The 22,856-nt window shown below is 42.3% G+C and overlaps 1 protein-coding gene across 1 annotated transcript in view; it reads right to left on the bottom strand.

Annotated features, from left to right (window-relative positions):
• CD99L2 (CD99 molecule like 2) overlaps window positions 1–8,293 on the bottom strand; it is an 82,376-nt gene extending 74,083 nt beyond the window's left edge. Inside the window, exon 1 of the mRNA XM_032769446.2 lies at window positions 8,230–8,293. Within this exon, the coding sequence (XP_032625337.1) occupies window positions 8,230–8,284 (55 nt within the window). The 5' untranslated portion in view covers window positions 8,285–8,293. The remainder of the gene's footprint in view (window positions 1–8,229) is intronic.
• Window positions 8,294–22,856: the final 14,563 nt, after the last annotated feature.

Here is a 22,856-nt window from a genome sequence, read left to right as displayed (position 1 = left end):
TCTCTCACTCTATCATCAGACATTGTCAAGGTAAAAAAAATCTAAAAGTAAGATCTAACATTTGACTAGTCTTTCAGTTTTAATAAATGTTAACATTAAATTAACCGTGTAATTGGTTAGTGTCATTAGTGATTAAACTGCATTGTGAAAATTTACTTGTTGCACGCTTTGACAAGGAAAGTAGAATGGATAGTTTTGCTTTGCACTTCTAGTCTATTTCACTTTTTGGTTAGGATGTTGTAACACAGTGGGTATCAGACTGCAGTGAGTACCCATTAGAACAATTTATCAAGGATTGTGGTGGAGTCTCCATCACTGACCATTTTTTAAAGCAAGACTCCTGTTTTTTTCTAGAAGATCTGTTCAAGGAATTATTTTAGGAAAGTTCTATGGCCTGTATCATACAGGAGGGTCAGACTAGGTGATCAGTGGTCCCTTCTGGTCTTGGAATCTCTGAATCTTGAAGGTAATCTGTGCAGTTCTGGCAGGTCATGTAGTGCTGGCTCCACCCTTGCTTGCAGCTGCTTCTACTTCTGTCCATGGCAAAGAGGAGCCTGGACACCCATAAAAGCATCTGAAAACAGGCTAGCTCCTTTCCATCTGCCTTCCTGAGAAGCCAATGCTGTATAAGAGACATAAAGAGTTGCTGCCTGGGGTGATGGGAGCCATCTGTGCAACAGTTATAACTAGCTAATTACTTCCCTAATATTACTTTCCTATGGTAGTAATTATAGTAATTGCTACCAGGATATTATGTTCACACTTGGGAAGAGAGGTGGTCTAGGAGACATCACCCAGTAAGGCATAGGCAACTATCACAGAGTGACTGGCACCTTTAGTGGAGATGGGACCTGCCTCACCTGTGCCATAATTAATTAGCTGCTTGCCAGCCTGAGGGGATACAAATAAGGATGGTCAGGTGATAGCATCATGGACACTTGAGCATTATAAAAGTGCTGAGTGGGCTCAACCTGTCAATATAACCACAGTGAGGGAGAAGGTCCTGAGCCAGGAGGCTGGGTATTCCCGATGAAGTAGCCCAGGAGAGGTGAAGAGCTCTGTACTGGAGCAGGGAAGAATGTGAGGAATATAGCCCAGCATAGGCTGAGACTGATGCTCTAGGGAAATATTTTGCTACAAAACCCAAAACATAGGCCTGACCTGCTTAACAGGGTTCCTTTAAAAACAAACTTGCAGTTCACTAAGACACTCATGATTCAGAATTGCTGGGTGTCCACATGCCCATGTGTGTTAATCAGGGGTCTGTTTTATATACATCTGTACTAGCGCTGTTTAAAGCAGGGGAGAGAGAGTCAGGGTGAGGAATGCCTCACTCTACCTATGTGAATGTTGAGGATTCCTTATTATACAGCAACCCAGAACAAACTTTGTGCTTAGCCCAGGTGAATGAAATATAATTTGCTGCTTTTCAGACACTTGAATATCTTGGGTGTGCTGACTGGCCAATGTAACTGACCAGAGACTGAAAATTATATAATGCACAGCCAAGGCTGCAGTTAGACTGCAGATGTGTGGGAGTACTATTAAAATGTAGCTTCCTTGGGATGGCAACTATGGCATGCTGCTTCATTTGTAATCCTGTGGTTTGGAGTTTATATTTTTACAATGTGAGGCAGTAAATACCACTGAGCTGATTTTTACACTGCCTGCAGTGTCCTTAAACAAGCTATTGAGGGGTAGAAGAAACATATGATTTCCCTGCCTAGCACTTTTCTGGCCTGATACTCTGCCAGTTGTGCCCCGTTCTGCATTTACATGGCACTCAACTTAAAAAACCAAACAAACAAAAAAAACTCCTGGCACTCTGTAAGCAATTAAAGCCTTCCAACAACCCAGCAGAGAAGTATTAGCCCAATGTTACAGAAGAGTAATCTGAGACACAGTGACTTTAAAGGCCAGTTTTGAATGCATGCATGCTCAGATCTCTATGCACAAGCATCCTCAACTTGTAAAACTGCATGCATCTTTTGAGCATTCCCATGACTGGGCACAGGGAAAGGCCATGGCAAAATCAGGAACAGAACCCTGATCTCCCAGCCACCTCATCACAAGAATATCCTGCCCTGTTGAGTGCTGCTTGATCTTCTCCCATGGCAGTACCATGCGTACCTACCAAGAAACTGGAGAGGAAAGTCTATCTTTGATTTTCAGCCTCATGCTGATATTTTGGTGAGTCAGCTTACCCAGCATTTTGGAGTGCAGAGCAGATGAGCAGATTCTTCTTGCATGAAGGAACTTAGAGCACAATCTGATTTAAAACAAACTAAACATCATTTTTAGTTGTTATATATTGATACATTATGGGCTGCCATGTCTGAGATCCAGGTTGACCTTCAACAAGTCACCTTAAATCACTTTTGAAGCCTGGGTGGTTCTCTTTTTGGCTTCTGAAAATCAGTGGACTCCATGGATTTTAAGAGGCTGGCAAGGCCTGGTGTGCACCCAGCTTCAGCAGGTGTTAGATGACTGAGAATAGCAACAGCTTTACAGATGGCTCAGTAAGGCAGGTGCAGGAGATAGGATGGAGGAGCACTAGTGAAAGGGGCCTGGGCTGGATTAGGTGCTGGAGAGAGATCCTAGGGACAGCTAAATTCAGGGAGGCAGCTTAGAATGAGGTTTATGTGATGTTGCTGCAAGTTACCAAAAGGCCAAACCTCAGGAAGGGAGTTAGTTTGGACACTAGTTCAGGGTCTGTGTGGTCTGATGAGGACGAGCTGGAACTCAGCTCACTCACAGAGATGGAGTCTTTCACCTCCAGGTGACCTGTTCAAATCCAGCAAGTGAGTAGTTACAGAATTAGTCTGACAGCTTTAAAATGGCCTACATAAAATAACTTGAGCTTTCTTCAGTTCCCAGTAACACATGTCCATGTCACATAAGCCATCACTATTATGTGATGCCCCTCAAATAGACATTAATAATGTTTCCCATACAGACTTACAATTTCTGGAAAATCAAAACAAAATGAAAAAGCCACAAGTCTCACTCTGCAGCTGTTGTACATGCAAGTAGCCCTGCTGGGACAAAGCAGCCTACTCAGGTTTGCAGGAGTGGGTCCTTTGAGTAATACACAGCCAAAGCTGCAATTACAAACTGCAGACATGTAGGAAAGGCACCCAAATCTGGCTCTCTCTGGGCAGAAACTATGGATACTGCTTCACTTCTTATCCCATGGTTAAGATGTGTATATACTTTTGAGCTGAGTTTATTTTCCTTTTGTTAATTGCAATGCACATTACAGATAATGGTAGACAGTGTTGCCACTTTAGCTAAAGTCCCATGATATGTGGTGTCTTTTCTTAAAGCCCTAGCTCCTAGAGTATGTGATTGAGAGAATCTCCACATTCATTTTTTTAACGAAAGTGTCTCATCTCGTGGTTGCAGAGAAAAGCTTGAAAATATGACTTCAGAAGGGAAATAATAAAAAAAACTTAATTATGATTTTAAAAAAATCATAATTGACCAGGGGTGGCGGCATACATGATTTTTGAATACTTGGGGTTGCCAATACTGAGATCCATGAGCTACAACAAATGGACCTAATCCTAAGGTCCTTAGTGCCATCACTTGCTATCATCCATGGCAGCTGCAGCTGCTGCATAACTCCCGAGCATGGGCCCTGTATGATAAAGCTACATATTTTTGTCATTTTTCATCCTATGGAACACAGAATAGATTCATTTCCTTATGAAAAGGAGGAGGCTCAGACCCCATCCTCCCAGAACCTACTACTTTTTAACGAAGTGGTCAATGATTTTTTGGGTGCCCAACTTGAGACTCATGGACCTGACTTTTTCCATGCTCCTGTGGACCCAAGGGAAGCTTGAGGTGCTGTATTTATAGAGTGTTTATCATTGTTGTATCCTAGGAGATGAGCCAAAATGTTCAATGTGCTAGGATACTAAATAAGTGCCCTATCAACACAAGAGACAAACATCCCAATGGCAAGCATGTATCAGACCTAAGTGAACTACAGCCTTTCTCCATAAAGTGCCTACTCTCATGGTTTTGAATTGTGGCTTTAGTTTTATTTTCTTCATTTAGTACATTAACAATTTGTGTTCCTGCCCCCACACAAAGTTGCACTGTGCACATGGCCAAGGAGAAGTGGAACAGTTTCTCTTGCTGTTATTTTTAAGAATGGATTCTAATGATGGATTTAGAAATGTTATAAGGACGCTCTGTCAAAGCAAGGTCTAACAGCAATCGCATTGTGGAGCTGATGCTCCACAAGCCTGGAAGAGAGACCAGGAGGACAAACCAAGGGAAAGTGAGATGATGTAGGAAGAAGGGAAAGTGATAAAGATACATGAGTGGATGAAGAGAGAACTATCAGGAAAGACTTTATCATTTGTTGTTTTAAAAAATGCTCCACAGATTCCAAGACCAGAAGGGACCATAGCGATCACCTACTCTGACCTCCTGTATAATACGTGACAGATTTTTTTCCCCCAATACATTCTAGTGTTTATGAAATACAAATAATGTAAGCATGAGTGGGAGAGAAGGGGTCTCATCCTGAGTCTGTTGTGGCTTTGGCTGGGGAAGGTATTCTCAGTAATTTATCCCACAAAGGCTTTCTCCACACTTGAAGGGTATAGATCAAGATGACTTGCATCTCCTAGAAGGCATATTCCTAACATTTGAGAAAGAAGGGTAAGAGACCTAATCTCTAAAAAGACTGTGCTGCATAAGGACGCTCTTTATTGGTGTCAAAGGTCTTGCCTTTTAAGTGTTGCATCAGAAGGAATGAGACTATATGGGAAAAACTCTGACCATGACCATGACCCTGCAACTAACTCTGCAGGGGTTTGAAGTCAGTGGGGCTTTGTGTGGAGAAATGTGCATGATCAGGGCTTATAATTGGGTTTGAAAAGATCAGATTTTTATTGGTAAATGTTGCTTTTAACACACACCCCAAAAATGCTTCCATTGATTATTGAAATTTACAGACAAAGCAAAGAAAGAAATGCTGCTCGAGAACTTAGTTTGATTTAAGAATATTTACTTTATAGATTTTTGACATGAGATGTTGACAATTTGAGTTAGAGCTTTAATTTTGAGTCAACATCTGCCATTAAATAATTGGTGGCCCCCTTTATTGTTTTTCCCACCCCATAATTTCCCACAACTATGAAAATATAAATTGATATTGATTAGTTAAGCTTTATTATATGCTTAAGTTGAAGAATCTGCCAAGCCTACTTATAATTGTACGTACTTTTTTGTGTGTTCACTACTGAAATTCAAGAAGACATTATCGGGTGAATTAGAACCCAAATCACATGTTAACCTCTGTTCCAACACCATTATTTATGAAAATTTCAGTAAAAGGTGTTTTGATATAAATATTCTCTCGCCACACTTGTAATCCAACTACTGCAGCATTGTGATCGGGCATGAGAGCCAAGAAATGAAACAGGCTGGTCTAATTTCTCTGTCCATACAGGAAAAAAGCACAGAGCGCAAACAAACTACATAAGTACTGGTAAAATAAGTCAAGGAAATCATTAGCGTTCTTCCCATTTGAATAATAAGATGGTTTTTAATAGCACAGGTAAGGATATGTAGCTTTTAAAAACTGTTAACCTGTCAGCATCTCTTTAAGAGGGACACTTTGTTTATGATGTTTACGTGGCTAAGAAGGATTGTGAGAGTAAGGTTAGATATTTGAATTATCCATATGCTCAGAGTAAATAAACAAATGCACCACCTTATTCACAGAAAGCTGTAAGACTGTGGCATTATTTCCAGGACAAATACCTAATAATGCTGAAAACAGAACTACAAAAGACAAATACTCAGCACAAAGGACTACTGTAGAACTAGGTAAATAGCTGAAGTGAAGTCACTTGGTTTTCAAGCCTGATTTAATTTTGAGTTTTCCTATACTCTTGTGTTCTCCTCAATGACTCTGTTAGGTGTGATGGACTCAGGAGGAAGGCTCGAAACCAAAATGGACAACCCCAGAAGAAAGGTAAACAGAATAGTGACTAGAGCTCCTAGGCACTTCAGCAATACAAAATTGTAATGTACATAGTGCCCCTGCATCACATCCTTGAGGATGCCAAAATGCTCTGACATACTATAGGAAAATTCTCAAAAGTACATAAATTCATTGAATTTTCATGAATCTTAGGCTCCTAAGTCACTGAGCACTTTTTGAAAAAATATTATCCTTTATGTACAGAGCACCATTGAAAAGCAGCTGCCTTTGTAACAGAGGGCTGAAGCCAGATGCCTGGAAAACTGCACAGCTGTGCTATGAGAGGAAATTTTGCCCAATGACACTGGCCCAACAGAGGAAACCTATTCAATGTAGAACAGAAAGCAGCTCAAATTTTAATCTCGGCCCTCCTCCAAAAATAACTGGATGTTGTACAATTTATCTACCTTAGAAAGATCAAGAACCAAATCAGCTGTGCCGGGTTTTGAACCTAAAGTTCTAAGGAACTGAGACCTTTTTTAAAATGGTACATACCACTATTAATTTCTCTCTACATTTGCCCTTGATTTTATATATAGTATGTTAGCTGTCTGCCAAATTAAATTAATACTGTCCAGTTTAAAAAGTATAGATTGGGGAGAGGGGAAGGAAGTGAAGTAGATGCAACTTCATATAATACATTTCACTTTTTAAATGATTTGAAGCCAGCTGTAGCAGGCAGCTGACTACCTAAGGCAAATGGAGATTAAACCTCAGACTGATACATGGCAGCATTGTGCTCTATTAAAAGAAATGCTTTTTAATTTGGTTTACTGAGTTGTGATGTTAGAATATTCTATCAGTCCTGTCTGTGTTTGGCAGGTGCATACTATCCAGTAACAATGGGTGGTTTTAACTGATTTTTTGCATGTTCATTTGTATGTTAATTATGTTGTCCTATTTTGATTTGACAACAGAAGCTGCAAATGGTGATTAAATTACATTGTGACTTGGATTCCTCTTAAAGAAAAGTTTTTGTTTTGTTTTCCCAGTCCCCATCCACCTCTGCCTCAATGAACAATGGCAGATCTGCTCTGAGGTCAGGCAACTGACATGCAGAAACAGCAAAGAATAAATTTTTTTTTTCTTCTTTCATTTGTCTCAAACCTGGGTAATGTTTGTAGATGTTCCTAAATCCCCAAGAACACAGTATGCTAGCCTCTGCACAAAAGTTTGTCATTTTCTTACTGTCCAGATCCTCTTTGTTCTGGTACATATTTAGGCATTTGCTCCTATGAAGTTTAATACATTTAGCATCACACTTCTATTTACAACAACCTCTCAATGAGAACATTTTTACTTAAATTTAAACCATGGATTTGTTTTCATAATTCTACTTGTCAAATATGAATACCTCGGAAGTGTGTACAGCCCTGTTGATTACTGCATAGTTGCCTTAAGCTGATTACTTCAGTACCTGCCCAGAAGCTGTTCCAATCCAATTTTCATCTCTAGCTGTTGAATAAAACTATCTGTTAAAAGGTGGTAAAGCAGCAGTATTGTTTAAGGGAAGGTTAAAAAAAAAAAAAATTAAATGCAGGGCTACTTGCCTCGGTTCATTTTTGGTTTAAAACAGAGATTTCTAAACAAAAGAAGGGGTGCTGGGGCAAGGGAAGGGATAATCCACTAGAGGTGATTTTGGTGGTAGGGCTCATTACATTTGTTACCTCTCAGTAACTGCTAGAAGTGCATGATTGGAGTTTGGCAGGGCTGCCCCCAGCTTCGATCCGTTAAAAAGGAGAAACTAGCCTTCATCTCTCGATCAGTCAAGAGCTGGTAGAGCTGCAGCCTGTATCTGTTACATCCCGCCGCAGGCCTGTCCTAGGACAGCGGTGTATTTGTCTAATCCCCCGCCGCCCCCACTCATACTGCCCCGGGTAGAGCGGCTCTGCCCCAGACCCAGCGGCTGAGGAGAAGCGCCGGCTCGCAGCATTGCCGCAGGCTGCCTGGGGGGGATGCGCTCCAGCGCAGGCTCCATTGTGCGATCCGTAACCAACGCCGCTTGCCAGCCCGGAGCGGGGACCCGCATTGTTCTCGCGGGGCGGCAGCTGCCCGCATTGGGGGGGCGGTTTTGTGCCCCCCCCTTTTCATCCTGTCACGAGCCGGGCCCGGCCGGCTTTAGCGGCCCCTATTGTGCCGGAGGGGAGGGGGGAAGGCTCGTGCGGCGGCCCCGAGCCCTGCGCGGCCCACAAAGGGACCCCGCAGCGGCGCCTCGCGCTTACCTCTCCCCAGCAGGGCGACGAGGGCGGCGGCCAGCAGGAGCGAGCGGCCGGCCATGGCCAGGCTGAGGCGNNNTTTTGTTTAAAGGCCAGTCACATGGCTGCAGCTGGAATTTGAGTGGGATGTCAATGAGCAAGCCTGTAAACAAAAATTCTGATGTACTTTTAGTATGTGGCACAGTGCAGCCACAAAGGGGCGATTTCAGTTGTGTTGGAACTTCAGTCTTTATTCTGAGTTCCTCCGCATCTGGGTTTATAAGGGTGAATCCAGGCTGGGGGGAGGGGCGAGGTGCTGTTGGGGGGGGGGTCTGCGCCGGGGACCCCCAAGGGGCCGGATTGGGGCTGGTCCTGGAGTCCAGGAGAAGGGCCCCTGTGCAAGGCGCCGAAGCCGATGCGGATCGGTGGGGCGGGGATGCATCCGGAGGGGGCAGAGGAGGCGTCTGTCCGGCCGGTCCCCGGCGGTGAGCAGCGCTCCGGCCGCCCTTTGCTCGCTCGCTACGGGGGCTGCAGCGCTCCCAGGCGGGGCCCGGAGATCCCATGGGGGAGGACTATGACTCGGGTCCAGCGCTTGGCTTTCACTCGCTCGGAATGAGCGCGATGCTCCCGCTGATGAATCTAGCCAGGCCTCCTTAGCAGGGTCGGAGCAGCGTCCAGCGCTACCAAGCACAGAATGACATTTCTCTCTAGCCTGATCCTAGATTGCTCCTGTTCTTATAGATTGCGCTGTATGCCCTTGAAATGTCTAAAAGAGGGCTCAGCATCCTTTATCTCTAATGGCCACAACATGGAAAAAACACTGAAGATGCAGGATGACACAAAGGAAGGCAGCTTCTGTGATCCCATAGTCTTCTTAGAGCAGATGCACACAAGGTGTACTTTTGCACCTGTCAGTTTGTACTCTAATTAGGTACCCACATCTGATAAGCAGGCTCCTCATCTCATGTAGGTTTCGGATAGAAGTGTTCAAGGAAATGAAGTGGGGAACAAACTCCTGCCCAAAAAATCCGCCCAACCTCCCCACACACTTTCTCCTGGTACATGCCCAGATTTGGTTTTTGAATCCAAACACAAGTAGGACCCAGCTTTGTTTTGATTCAATGGTGAGGGGAGAGGAGGGGGCAGGATGCAGAACATATTGTTCATCAATCCCAAAATATGAACCTACAGGATGAAGCCCAGGATTTTCAAAGGTAGGTCCAAAAGTCACCACTGCCCATCCAATGAAACTTGTTATTGAAAGCTGCTGACCTCATCAAAGCAGATCCATACCATAGCCAGGCCAAAGAAACTAAAGAGCCCACTCTCCGTTCACTATTTAGAATAAGAATAATGGTAGAATGGGTTGTACTTATATCAGTAGCAATGGTAGAGAAGGAAGTTTGGTCTCATTCTAATTTTAAAACAAAACAAAAGCCAGCAGTAGGAGTACGTTGCAAAAATCTTGTCCCCTTGCCACCCTCATAAAGAAACTGTTTAGAAGTACAAGGAGTAGCCTAAAAATCAGTGTGCATGGTTTGCATGTTAACACATATATGCTTTCTGACCCCCTCTTCCTGCTCCATGCAGCCCCTCTACATATGACCTATTCCTAGAGGATTGGAATGTGGATGCATGTCAATACTTCTCTTGCAGGGTGCTGTGACCAGTTGAGGGGGGTAACTACTGCCTCTTTCTCTACACTTGCCCTGTGTATTTGATGATAGATGGTGTAATGAGTTCTAGGTATTGGCACTGTCAAAATAAACACAACATGAAAACGGAAAACAAGAAGTGAAAACCGATCATGAAAGTCTATCATGATTCTGTGCTATTTAGTTGAATTTGTTAATTATGGTAAAAAGATTAAAAATAACTGTTATGATCCCTCAATGCAGAGATCAGCTCTTTAAGAAGCCAAAGCTGTCTTGCTAGTTTGCTGTTCTTTGCACAGCAGTCTGTGCATTCATACTGTCTGTCAGGGACTCTGTGTTGTGTTTTCTGCAGCTTTTGGGTTTACTTGAGTGTGCAGCCCAGGAACATATTTAAATAATTGTTCTGCGCACAGAATCTCTCTTTTGTTTAAAGGCCAGTCACATGGCTGCAGCTGGAATTTGAGTGGGATGTCAATGAGCAAGCCTGTAAACAAAAATTCTGATGTACTTTTAGTATGTGGCACAGTGCAGCCACAAAGGGGCGATTTCAGTTGTGTTGGAACTTCAGTCTTTATTCTGAGTTCCTTGGCTTTGGGGTGCAGTTGTACTACGCGAGCTCTGGGGGAGGCCTAATCATGGATCAGGACCCACTGTGTTAGAGCTGTACAAATATAGAACAAAAAGCCCAGTCCTTTTCCCAAGAAGCTTACAATCTAAATACAATATGAGCCAACAGGAAACAATGAGACAGTACAGGTCTGCATGATAGGCAGTGCAATCAGCGCACCAACAGCCTAACCCATTGGCAAGTTTTTGGTAGGCATCACCGCAAAGGAGAATTTTGAGGAAGGATTTAAAGGTGGATAATGTTCACAAGCTTTGTTGTAGATTCACTCCTGTGAGTGTCTTCTTTACTGGTGTTGTAGCATAGCTTATTGAGAGCTGAATGAATGAAACTGGTTTGAATGAAAAGGAGCTCTCCACTCCCCTGTAAAAGTGGGTTGAGAGGTGTTGCTAGGGCAGCGTGGGAAATCTTGCTCTACCACTGCCCTTAGTCTAGAGAGGCTTGCAGGTTCTGTGGCTGTCAAAGCAGCACCTTTTATGAGCGCTAAATTCACATGGAAAAAACATTATAAAGAAATGCTGCCTAGGCAGCTGTATCCAAGTGTATGTTTCTTTAAGTAAATGCTATGCAGTGGAACATGCATTCTGTTACAGTTGCAGACTCCTCTACTGCTGTAGCAGAGGTGGAAAGAATCACAGTGACGCTAATGTGGAGAGAGAAGGAAGCAGGGCGGAAACCACAGAATACAGAGTAGCCACTGTAAAGAAAATACAATTCAGCTGCTGCATAGAGCCGCTTATGTCCTGAAACTCTGCCTCATTTTCTTTCATCTCTCCCCTTTATGGAAAAAAGAAGATAATTTTTTTTTCTCGACAATAATCCCAGTTCACTTCACACTAACTGAAACTAATAGAGCAACATTTGTATTGTCACAGTCTGGTACCCCAATAACCTCTCCATATACTATTTGCATTTCAATAGACCTCCAAGCTGCCAGTAATTGTTGTGGATGGTAAAAAGGCTATTATATAGAGTTACATCAGCTTTTGCAAGTCTGAGAAGATAACAGTGACATTGATAGCAGCTGACCTGAGTCATGACAGCATATTGTTTGCAGTTATGTATGAGTCTGGGGTTTGCACCATTGTTTGTGATTTGATTCATAATTATGACAAAATAAATTAATTTAGCAGTTTAATTGACGGGAAACACAGAAGCAGTTGTGGGGCCAGAATGGAACAGAGCAATGCAATCAGGTCTACTGAGCTACCTAAAGAACACTAAGAAATCAGATGGTGCATTGCTTGAATAACCACTTCAGTAGAGACCCAAAGACTATCTTTTATGGATCAGAGGAACTCCTTCCCTGAGAAATGTCATTACTGTGAACTAAAAGTTACGGAATTGTATGAGTAGATTTTTCTCTCCTGGTACCGTGTTCTGATGGACACAATTCTGACTCCTGAAGATGGAATGTAAATGCCCACCCCAAAGCTCATCAAAGTCAATTGGAGTTTTCAGTGAGCTTTGAATCAGACTCTATGTGACATGAAGAATAGAACAGTAACACATGACTTGATTAGCATGAGTACTGGATCCTCACAGGCTGAAACTATTTTAGGATGTGCCCACATCACAAGAGTATGATTTATGTGTGTAGTGGATCTGGGCTCAATCAGTATTTCCATTCGGTGATATTTTTGTTTGCAATTTTCCAAGTACAATCCAATAACTGTTGAAGAGATGGAGACAGCAGTTTCTCTTTATTTCTCTCTGCGAAGACATTTAAAGATATAATTGTGGAGTGAGCTGAGCAATGATGAGGGGCAAATTTTCAAAGGCACAGATAGGAGTTAGGAGTCCAACTGCCCTTGTGCCTTTGAGAATCTTTCCCTTAGAGCCTAGCTCATTTTTGGCTTCTTGGAAAATAATCGGGAACATGTTGATCTCTTAGAATATGTTTGGCATCCTTATTAGACCAAACAGGCTATTTCCATTTTCTCCCTGGGCTCATTAAGATAATAATAATAAAATCAGTTGCACTTTTAGAATCTTTCATCCCTGGATTCCAGAGCATGTCAAATGATTGACATGTATAAGCATTATTGGAGGCACCCCTGAAAGACAGGAGAATGGGCTGCTGTGTGACCGTGCATGGCATCACTATGCAGCTGGTTAGAAGAGGAAGTGAAGTATATTTGTAGAAAATGCTGGGTGATTTTTAGAAGAGGGGGTAGGATAGGATCACATGCAGCCTGTGATCACTTGATATTTTCCTCCTCCCCAGAAATTCTTTCCTGCCTTAGACACAATATACCCAACCCCAAACTTCCAAATCTCATGATATTTTGGAGCCTGATTCATATTTAAACAAGACTAGTTTTGTTTTATTTTTGTTTTCTTTAAATTTCCATTCTGATGTTGGAACACGGGGGGGATGACGGAAATGGGGGGAAGCACATTTTGAAGGTTTTTCTCTACAGCTGTGAAGGCTAGGAAATTACTGTAAATCCCCCTCAGAAAAAGAGAGATTTTTGGATTATTATGACTGCAGGAGCCGAGGCTTTGGAGAAGGCACCCTTTATTGTCAGACTCATAATAAAATTGCGAGCAGTGGCAGCACTGTTAAGATAGCCATCAAGGTATGCCACATCCAAGGGCTGCATTGGAATCATGTGACTCAGATATTGCCTGCCTCTCCTGTGGTCATGGGACAATGGAGAAGAAAGTAGTAAACTTCCCTGGGTCCTCTTCCAGCAGTGGCCAATCAGCAGGATGCAGCTGTGCTGCCTGCTGTGCAGTGATTCATTGCTAAACAGGACTCAGGATAGCAAAGATCCTACCTTAATCTTCTCCTGTGGTGCACATTAGGGGCTAGAGCTAAGGAAGGAGACTTGGGGCTTGTCTACACATGCAGTGCTGCATTGGCGCAGCTGCATTGATTCAGCTGTGCCGCTGTAGCACTTAAAGCAGTGGTTCTCAAACTGTGGGTTGGGAGCAGGACCCTGTTTTAATGGAGGTCACCAGGGCTGAAACCTCAGCCCTGCCACCCTGGGCAGTGGGGCTCAGGCTTTGGCTTCATCCCTAGGTGGCGGGGCTCAGGTTGCAAGCCACCTGTCTGAGGCTGAAGCCCTTAGCCTTCAGTTTTACCCCCCCCCCTTCCACCCAGGGCAGTGGGGTTCGGGGGGGCTCAGACTTCGGTCCCCCCTCCTGGGGTCATGTAGTAATTTTTGTTGTCAGAAGGGGGTTGTAGTGCAATAAAGTTTGAGAACCCCTGACTTAGAGCACTTAGAGCTTCTCCCATCAGCGTAGGTACATCACCTCCCCGAGAGGCCTTGTGTTGACATAGCGCTGCCTCCCCCAGGAGTTTGGTCGGTATAGCTGCGTCACTGAGGGGTATGGATTTTCCACACCCCTGAGTGACGTAGTTTTACTGTAGTGCAGTAGACCAAGCCTTGGGAACTCTGGTTTCAACTGGTACATGGTGTGTATTAGAGAGAGAAGCTGGGTGCGTTAATATCTTTTCTTGGATTAACTTCTGCTGGGGAGAGAGACAAGCTTCTGAGAACCTCTACACTCTATTTAAAATAAAATTAGATCTTTGGCATTCTGCATTATTCAGATGATTCAGCTGCATTTGTAAAGGCAAAATGTTAGCAGTACTAGGACTGAACTTAACTGGAGGGGTGTATTTATTTATTATTTTAGTCAATATCTTGGCTGTATCTACCAAGCATTACTTCCCGGTTCAAGCCTAACTGTTCTGCTGGGTAAGTCCAGTAAAGGTTCGAGTCCGGATTCAGGTGGGTGCCTGGGTCTTTGTCAGCTGTCTGTATGTAAATAGGGATGGGAGAAGGAAAGCTAAACAGCAGCTTTGGGGAGAAGAGCAGTGCACTTGCATGCAGAAGATAACAGGAATGAGAAGGAGCAGAAGTAGCAATGTACTTTTAAAATGTATCTGTCAGTCTCTAGGCACTTGCATGCAATTAAAAGAAATAAAACAAACTGACTCTGGCCTTGTCTACCCTGGGACTTTAGACAGCTGTTTGAGCCCCTAGCACAGACACGATGTGCACCTATGTGAAACCCAGGGTAAACAGCACTAATGTCTAAGCGAGAGGCATGGACTAGTGCAGGGGTTGGCAACCTTTCAGAAGTGGTGTGCCGAGTCTTCATTTATTCACTCTAATTTAAGGTTTTGCATGCTAGTCATACATTTTAATGTTTTTACACGGTCTCTTTCTATAAGTCTATAATATATAACTAAACTATTGTTGTATGTAAAGTAAATAAGGTTTTTAAAATGTTTAAGAAGCTTCATTTAAAATTCAATTAAAATGCAGAGCCCCCCGGACCAGTGGCCAGGACCAGGGCAGTGTGAGTGCCACTGAAAATCAGCTCATATACTGCCTTCAGCACGCGTGCCATAGGTTGCCTACCTCTGGACTAGTGACTAAAATCCCAGCATAGAAAAGCCCAATGTCCACTAGAGGCCTGGACAATCTCCTCAAAAACAGGACTCCACCTTCCATTACAACATCACCTCAATAAGAACCTAGATAAGACTTGCAGTATATGCCCTGAAGGTCAACGAACTCCAGTTCTGTTGGATCAATGTGGGGAGTGATAGTGGGAGTCAAGCCCCTTTATTTCCAGCCTCTGAACATTTTAATTTTCAGGAGGGGGAGGAGGAAGTCTTGTTCATTTTGTATACATTGCCTGACTGCTGCTCCCATGATAGAACTTGAGGGCAGAGAAGGTATCATCTCAGTTAGCCAGGATCTTTTCTTCTCAAAATAACTGTGATTTCCAGTGGGAACAAGCAAAGGCAATGGAGCTGCGTGGGAGGACTCGCACTATTTGCAAATACAGTGGGAAGTTGTATTTCTCTGCGGATTCCTGAAAAGCAGAAAATCTGGTGTTTTCATCTTGCATTTTTTAGTAGGGAGGGAAATAGATGGCTGAGAATGTGAGGCTGGAGCCCAAAGAAAATGTTTCTAAAAAGCCAGTAAAACCACTTGTAATAGGGTTGCTATTCCGTCTCATGCTCAGCCTGCTCCAGAAACTCACAACATCCATAAGTGGTTACGAATGTATGGTGGCAGTGAGTGCTTCAATGAACTGCTGAAAAGGAACTTGTCTATATGTCTCAGCAGTTAATAGACTTACTTCCACAGAACTTTATTTAAACAAGGCCTGGTGTGGGTTTTGGTTGGCTGGGGATTAGAGGAGACAGGTCAGAGTTACTAATGGAGAATTTATCTTTAAAAAAATCCCCCCAAAACTTGCTTTCAACAAAATCTTTGCTCTTGCTGTGAGTGTCGGGGATTTCATACAGTAATAACACACAGCCCATAACATCTTTATCCAGAGCTGGGACATGTAGAAATGAGTGGCGAATGGGCAGTGTCAAGCCATCAACGTGTGTTTTTCCTTGAAGGGCTCTTGATGTTTGAGCTCACCCCAGGCACGTATGTTAATGTTGTCATTGAACATATTTAGCTGAGTCAAGGTGGGCACTGGCAAGGACTGCAGAGGATTCACATGCTGCGCTAATCAGGGATGGAGATGCTATTGCCAAAATCTGGATTCTGAGCCCAGGAGAGCAGAGATGAATTAAATTTTTTGGCTCTTGAATCTGTGTTCTAAAGCAGCTAAATTGTGGATGCCTCGTGGGAGCTTTTGAGGCCAAAACTGAAAAAACCACAATTTGATCTAAATACAGCCCTAGGAAATTGCGTTAGATAATATGTGGCCTGTATTTCACAACTTAATCCTTCTTTCTTCATTTTCATAACTAATTTTTCACTGTACTAGTCAATCTATCTCTAAGGCAAAATCCTGTAAAAGGTAATAGATAAATAGAAATTAAGCTATTAGGGTTGTGTAGACATTTATTCAAATATATATATAATACACACACAGTTAAATGGAGAATGAGATTTTCCCTAATGTTTTAATGTCCTATGATATTCTGGAATTGGGGTATAATTTTATATTAAATTCTATAGAGTGGTTCAAAAGACCAATAGAAAAGTGATAATTTTATATTAAATTTTGTAGAACTGTTCCATAATGGTGAAAGAGGTAAAAATGCATTAGAAATTAGAGATGGACAAATTCATCAGGGGCCAATTCGCAGTTTTCCCCTAAACTATATCATCAATGCTTGGGCCAGCCTATTTGTAAATATTTAATGAACTGAATAGTTATGAATTTAATTTTCCCATTTAAATGTTATGGGGCTTCATTTATTATTAAGCATCAAGTGCATGTGTGTAAAGTGCTATTAAGTATAACTAAAAATGCAATATAGAAAAACTAAAATTCAGATAAGGTTCATGTTTGTTCTATTGTTGTTCTGGCAGTTGCCGTGAAACCTGTAATGTGTAATATATCATCTGACCCCTACTGGTGGGATGGAGTAACACCACCAGTAGCTATTTCTAGGTTCAAAATAACTGTTACCCAAGGTGATAAAAATCCACTTGTTGCCAGAGGGTTGAATGGTAGGCAGGAGCTCCAGCTCTTGAGGGATATGCCAGCAAAGCCAGAGATTTGTGGGTGTTTAAATGTTCACTTGTGTAACAGATTGAGGTCTGACACAATGACACTGTATTTTGTTGTATGCCTCAAGTGATTTTAGTTTTACACTTATTTGATTTTTACTTAATTTTATGCAAACTTTTTAGCTACTTTCATTAACTTTACCACTCTATTGTTGCAGTGAGTTCACTTATTCCATTTTGTGTTTTAATCTAAATTTTATAGAACAGAAATGAAATTCAACAAACTGGTTATATGCAATTCTGGTCTACGCTGGAATAGTACATATATTAAACAGAAAAATGTAAAACATAGGACACACCCCAGAAATCCATAATTTAGCTGCAGTGTACAAACCATACAGAAACTATGAGGATAAAATAAACATAATCTCTAACCTGGCTTAAGCACTGATGGTGAATACACGCATGCATTCGGGTGCACACCCAAAGATCTATTGGGATTAGAGATTTGAACTTAGTTTTATTATTTATATTCTGCTTGCACCTACAGGCCCCAAATAAGATCAGAGCCCCACTGTGTTAGTTACTGTACATAGTGCCCTAAAGATAGCAATCTAGTTAGATTGTAATGCTCTATTACTCTGTGATAGTGTTGCTACAGAAGTTCCTGCCTAGACAAAACTCCCATTGATGTCTAGGGATTTTTCCTGAGAAAAGAGTAAAGACTGCAGATTTTGAACCATAATCTACATTAACACACAAAGTCACACCTCTGTCTGCTTGTTTTATTATCTGCTATTGTTACATGGAGTACCTAGGGTTATTATAATTGTAAGATCAGGTGGGAGGTAAAGTTTCTGTCTCCAGTTTATTTACTTTGTGCATTTGATGGCACTGTGTCAGAGCCCCTGTCCAGTCAATCTGTTTCTTCTGCTATTTGTGTAGGCTTGTTTGTGAGAAGAAGACATTTTAGAAAACAGGAAAATGACTTTAAACCCACAAAAATTGGCAGAGGGATGTGGGAGTAGGTGGACTTCAGTGGTAACAGTATCACTTTTAACTGCTGTTGTTCTGAAAAATAATTTATGTAATGTCACAAACATATGGAACACTGGAGAATCAAGCCCGTGGAATGCCATAGCAAATTATCTTCTTTGTATAGGTTCTTTGAACCATCCTATAGAATTCCATGATAATTCACTATAAAAATCAGGCTGGTTCATAAGAGATTTGAATGGAAAAAGCTAACTTCTCTATTCTATAGGACATTTTCCATAAAGTTAAGGAGGGTGTCCCCACCTCCCCTCACAGCTCTGCTGTACATTCAGTTTCATGTGTTCAGGCTTTACTAGACTGGTGTTCCCCTGTCCCCTGTCCCCTAGGGTTGGGCCTGCAGGTGTTCCTTGCAGAATAGTGATAATACTTAACTCTTACATAGTGCTTTTTATCCATAGGTGTCAAACCCCTAGCACCAGGGTAAGTATAATCATCCCTATTTTACAGAGGAAAGTTCAGAGATGCCAGCCTTGTGGTAGGTACATGAGCCAACTTTCTTGCATAGGTCAGATGGTTCAGGCCATTTTATGCCTTTTCCCCAGCTTGTCATGTCCTTTATTGCTGCTGAAAAGGGATTGGCAGGAACTCACCTTCTCCATTGTGGAAGTCCAACTGTAGCATACATGCAGGAAGGCCTGCAAACTGTGACTGCTTAGTGTTACACAGCTTAATTCAGTGCCACTCAAGTCAATGGAAGAGGATCGGGCCCATGTTGCACTGGGAGGTGCAGTAGGGGGCCACAGACCTAGATTTCTCTTATGCTAAATCAGGCTGGAATCCTGTGCTGTTGCTGATCACTACACAGCTTCTATAAAATGACATTATTGTGCATTGAGTGTTTACACATGTAAATTGCTTTTGCCTTAGACAGGCTTGTGGATGTATGGGGCTTGTTCCTACAAACTCCCTCCTACCAGATGCAGTGTGGACACTGAGTAATTCACCTAGAGAAGCCAGCTCTACACCCGATAGCAAGTGTTTGCAAGATCAAACCCATGGTTTGTATGGCATACAGCTGATTTATACAGTTTAAGTGGACTTGCAAGGAAAGATTTTTCTCCTTTTAAACAATATGACGCTTCCGTTAATGGGTGTGCTAACCTGTTTGTATGCCATTTTCACAGGGATGTTTACAGAGTAGTGGGAACTGGCTTTACGTTCTAATTGATGTTTCCTTTTAGACTGGTCACAATTTTCTAAACCAGTTCTGATTTTCTGGAGTGCGGAGTGATTTTTGTCACTGAATCCCACTGGCATCGGTGCGGGAGTTTAATAGATTGCCTTCTATTTTTTTTTTGTTCATTTTTTTTTTTTTAATATCTTCATCCTTCAGCTGGAGTTTGTTCCAAGCTACTCTCTCTGGCAAGGTGGTGTTGAACTCATACACATATTCTAGGTGATTCTAATTTTTTTCAGCATAAAAATTTAAATTAAAATTACACACAAAAAACTACAGTAAATGAATGTTAGTGTTGTAAAGTCAAGTACTCAAAAGTTAGGAAATGCCAGAATTCAGGTTGCCTGTGCAACCTTAATTCACTCACCTTGTGCAAATGCATGATGATACTGTCTTGAATTACATGATAATATGCTAGTTCCCCTCAGGGTTCCTGCCTCATTCAATGCACAGAGTGAACAATTATTCCATTTTTTAAATGCTCTCTGTTCACTTTGTGGCGCTAGGTTTTATTTACTGTACAATATCCAAACCCTAGTCCAAAGACCTAGTTGATTCATTTCCTAGTGGGTTTTTCTATGCTGCTTATCACTAGGGTATTGGAGAACTTGACAACCATTAATTGATTTATTTTCACAACACCTCTATGAAAAGGGAGGTTGTTATTATCTCAGTTATATACATGGAGAATGGAGGCACCAAGAGATTAAGGTCAAAATTGCCCACTAATAGAGGGTGTCACATTTCAGATTCCTATGATCTGACTTTTCACAGTACTTAGCGTTATGTAGTGCTTCAAATGTTCAAAGCCCCCACTGACTTCAGTTGCTGCTGAGTGCTGCCACTCAGGCCCAGAGTCTCAAGTCAGGCACCCAGAGAATGAGGAATACCCAATTAATGATCACCTGTGAAAAGGTTGGTTCAAGTGATTTTCCCCAGCATCACATAGGAACTCTTTTTGGCAGAGGCAGGGATAGAATCCAGTTATCCAGGACAACATTCAGCTGCCTTAACCATGAGACTCTCCTATATCTTCCTGTAATCCCCTGCCTCATTCATTACACATCTTCCAACGTTTGTCCTAGGGACAACAGTCTCATTCACTACACACCCAAGATCCAGCTCTTATGTCCTCTGCATTAAAGTCAGGCTCCTCCTCCTCCTCCTCCATGCTGCTTTGGCACTACCAGGTGGGCAATGACAGCCCAGGGGAGACAGTCTCCTTGTTCTGTTCCTCTAAGTGGTACCACAGCAGGCCCTGGTAGCCAGAAGGAGCAACTGGAGGGCAAGTCCTGCTAAACTTCAGCAGCCTGGGAGCATACTCAGTGGCTCTGTGGGGCTGGTGCATGTGCAGAATCATGGACATGTAGGAGCTGTGAGCAGCTGGAGCACACATAGCACTGACTGAATCCTGAGAGATAATAGCTGCCAAATTCTAACAAGTCCACGGAGCATGTGCAAACTGCAGTTATTCAGAGGTTTATAACTTGGCCACATTTGGATAGTTTGGGTGTCACAGGGACATAAAAAGGTATATCCCTGACACCAAGGTGACCCTCCTGCCAAATGTGAAGTCTCTCCATGCTTTGGAGGTGCTAGAGCTTCTCAACAAAATGGCTGTAAGAAATTTTTTAACATGGGCCAAAAAACTTGTTTTTCCCTAATCATATTCTCAGAAGCAGCTGAACCATTTTAGTTGAATTCTTTCTCTCTCCCCTTGCCCCGCCAAACAAAAACACTGGCCTGAGGCAGACACCTGCTATGGACAACTTCAGCCTAAATGATTAAAAATAGACAAAGCTATAAGCAACTAAAAACAGGGTCTTATAACAGAAACTGTCAGATGACCTTAATTGTAAGTGGTGCTACCAGCTCCACCTATAATGTAGGCATGCTTGTCAATGTAAATGACTATTCATTCTACCAGAAGAAAGCATGTTGGTCCCTACTGAGGAGCTGTTTTAAACTCATGGGCCAAATTCACTGATCTGAGGAAACGCTTGGCAACAAAAATAATTTGCTCTTTAAACTCTGATTTGTGACCTACAAAAGAATGTCTTGTCTCAGATTTATAATATTTACCTAGGTTAGATTCAGCCAGACTATTGCATTTATGTGCAGTGTAGGTGAATGGGGTCTAGTGCAATCACAGCCTACTCTGGAGAAGAGTAGCTCAGGTATGAGAAAGCAGTACAGCAGGGGTTGATGATAGAATACAGGTTTTCATTGTGTTAATGTGCATGTCTTCTGGGATTTTATTTTTTCCACAGTGTCTTGGTCTAGGCAAGTGCTTCATGAGCATCCAGCATTTAATTTTCCAGTGTATCAGGTCACTTCTCATAGAAAAAAGTTGTGTGTTAACAGAGAGAACGTCTAGTTGCATACAACGCTGAGGACCTACCTGGACCAAATGGACTTGTGTAGAGTAATTATCTGCTGAGCTATTCCTCACAGCCTTTCCATCACATACTATTCTGAGTGCATTTTGTAAACTTGAAAATAAGGGAGTGTTCTTGTTTCAGCTACTTGCCCTGCCTCAGCTGTTGGATTTGGCTATTGATGAGTTATAAAGTTAAAGGATAATCAAACAGTCCTTTTCAGTGATGAAAGGAGTGCAACTGAGATAAAACTTGGTCTGAGGGGGTCTGCTGTGAAGCTGTTGCGGGAACTATCAACTATCTGAATCAGTGTGGAGACACTTGTATTTAAGGGTCTTCTGAGGTGGAGTATAAAAAATGTTTAGAGGAATGGCTTATAAAAGAATGTGACCATCCAGACCTCATCTCCTGATAACAACAGCATGCAAATCTTAATGTTCCATCTTATCTCTTTTCCCTCAGGAGATTGGAGCTGAGAATTTTTAACCTTTAACTTGCCACTTCAAATCAAGCCCAAGGTGATAGTGACTGAAAGTTCTTGCCATATGATCACTGCTCAGTGGTTTAGGTGAAATAAGCCTTGGGCCCTGCTCTGTAGGGCAGAAGTAAATCTCCTCAAACCACCTTACCATTTGCACTAAGGGCCATTTTTCTTGGAAGCTTTATGAAGGAAGTCAAGAACTGTGCAGACAGTGATGGAATTTTCCTTTGTCCCTAGAGGTCGTCCCTGTGGGTCAGGATTTGGTCACATTCTTTTATAAGATAGATAGATAAGGAGGCCTTCTACGTCCAGGGCTGTCAGCCTGATACTGTTCACGAGCAATTAATTCACTTTTGAAAACTGGGACCTGATCCTGCTTGTAGCTTCTGCACCTTCACAAAGCCGCCACTGACTTCAGCGGGGCATGGAAACCTGAGCTGGTGGAGACTGTTTGAACTCACTGGGGCTTAAGGTAGGCCCAGGAGTCTGCCTACACGGCGCTCTTTGCCAGATCAGGACCTTAAGCTGTGGTGTTTTCTCACACTTGGAGCTTGTGCCTTTAAAGCATATCAAGAAACAAATGCAGCAAAGAGAAAAACATTGCTCCAGACTTTATTTGGCAGAGAATCAGTGAAGATAAAACGTTCCATGAGCTGTACTCCTGCACGAGTGAGTCATTCACTGGGATACAGTTGGGGTCAGGCACCTCCAAGAAGAAGAAATTCATGGTAAGTATTTGTGTTTCTAAAAAAAGCACAGTTTATTTTACTACTGTCAAAATAAGCTATGTTGATATCAGCTTACTTTTTAAAACAATTAAAAAAATAAATTCC

The sequence above is a fragment of the Chelonoidis abingdonii genome, chromosome 8, assembly GCF_003597395.2.
Source record: "Chelonoidis abingdonii isolate Lonesome George chromosome 8, CheloAbing_2.0, whole genome shotgun sequence".
Classification (NCBI taxonomy): Eukaryota; Metazoa; Chordata; order Testudines; family Testudinidae; genus Chelonoidis; species Chelonoidis abingdonii.
This window is presented reverse-complemented; position numbering and strand designations above follow the sequence as displayed.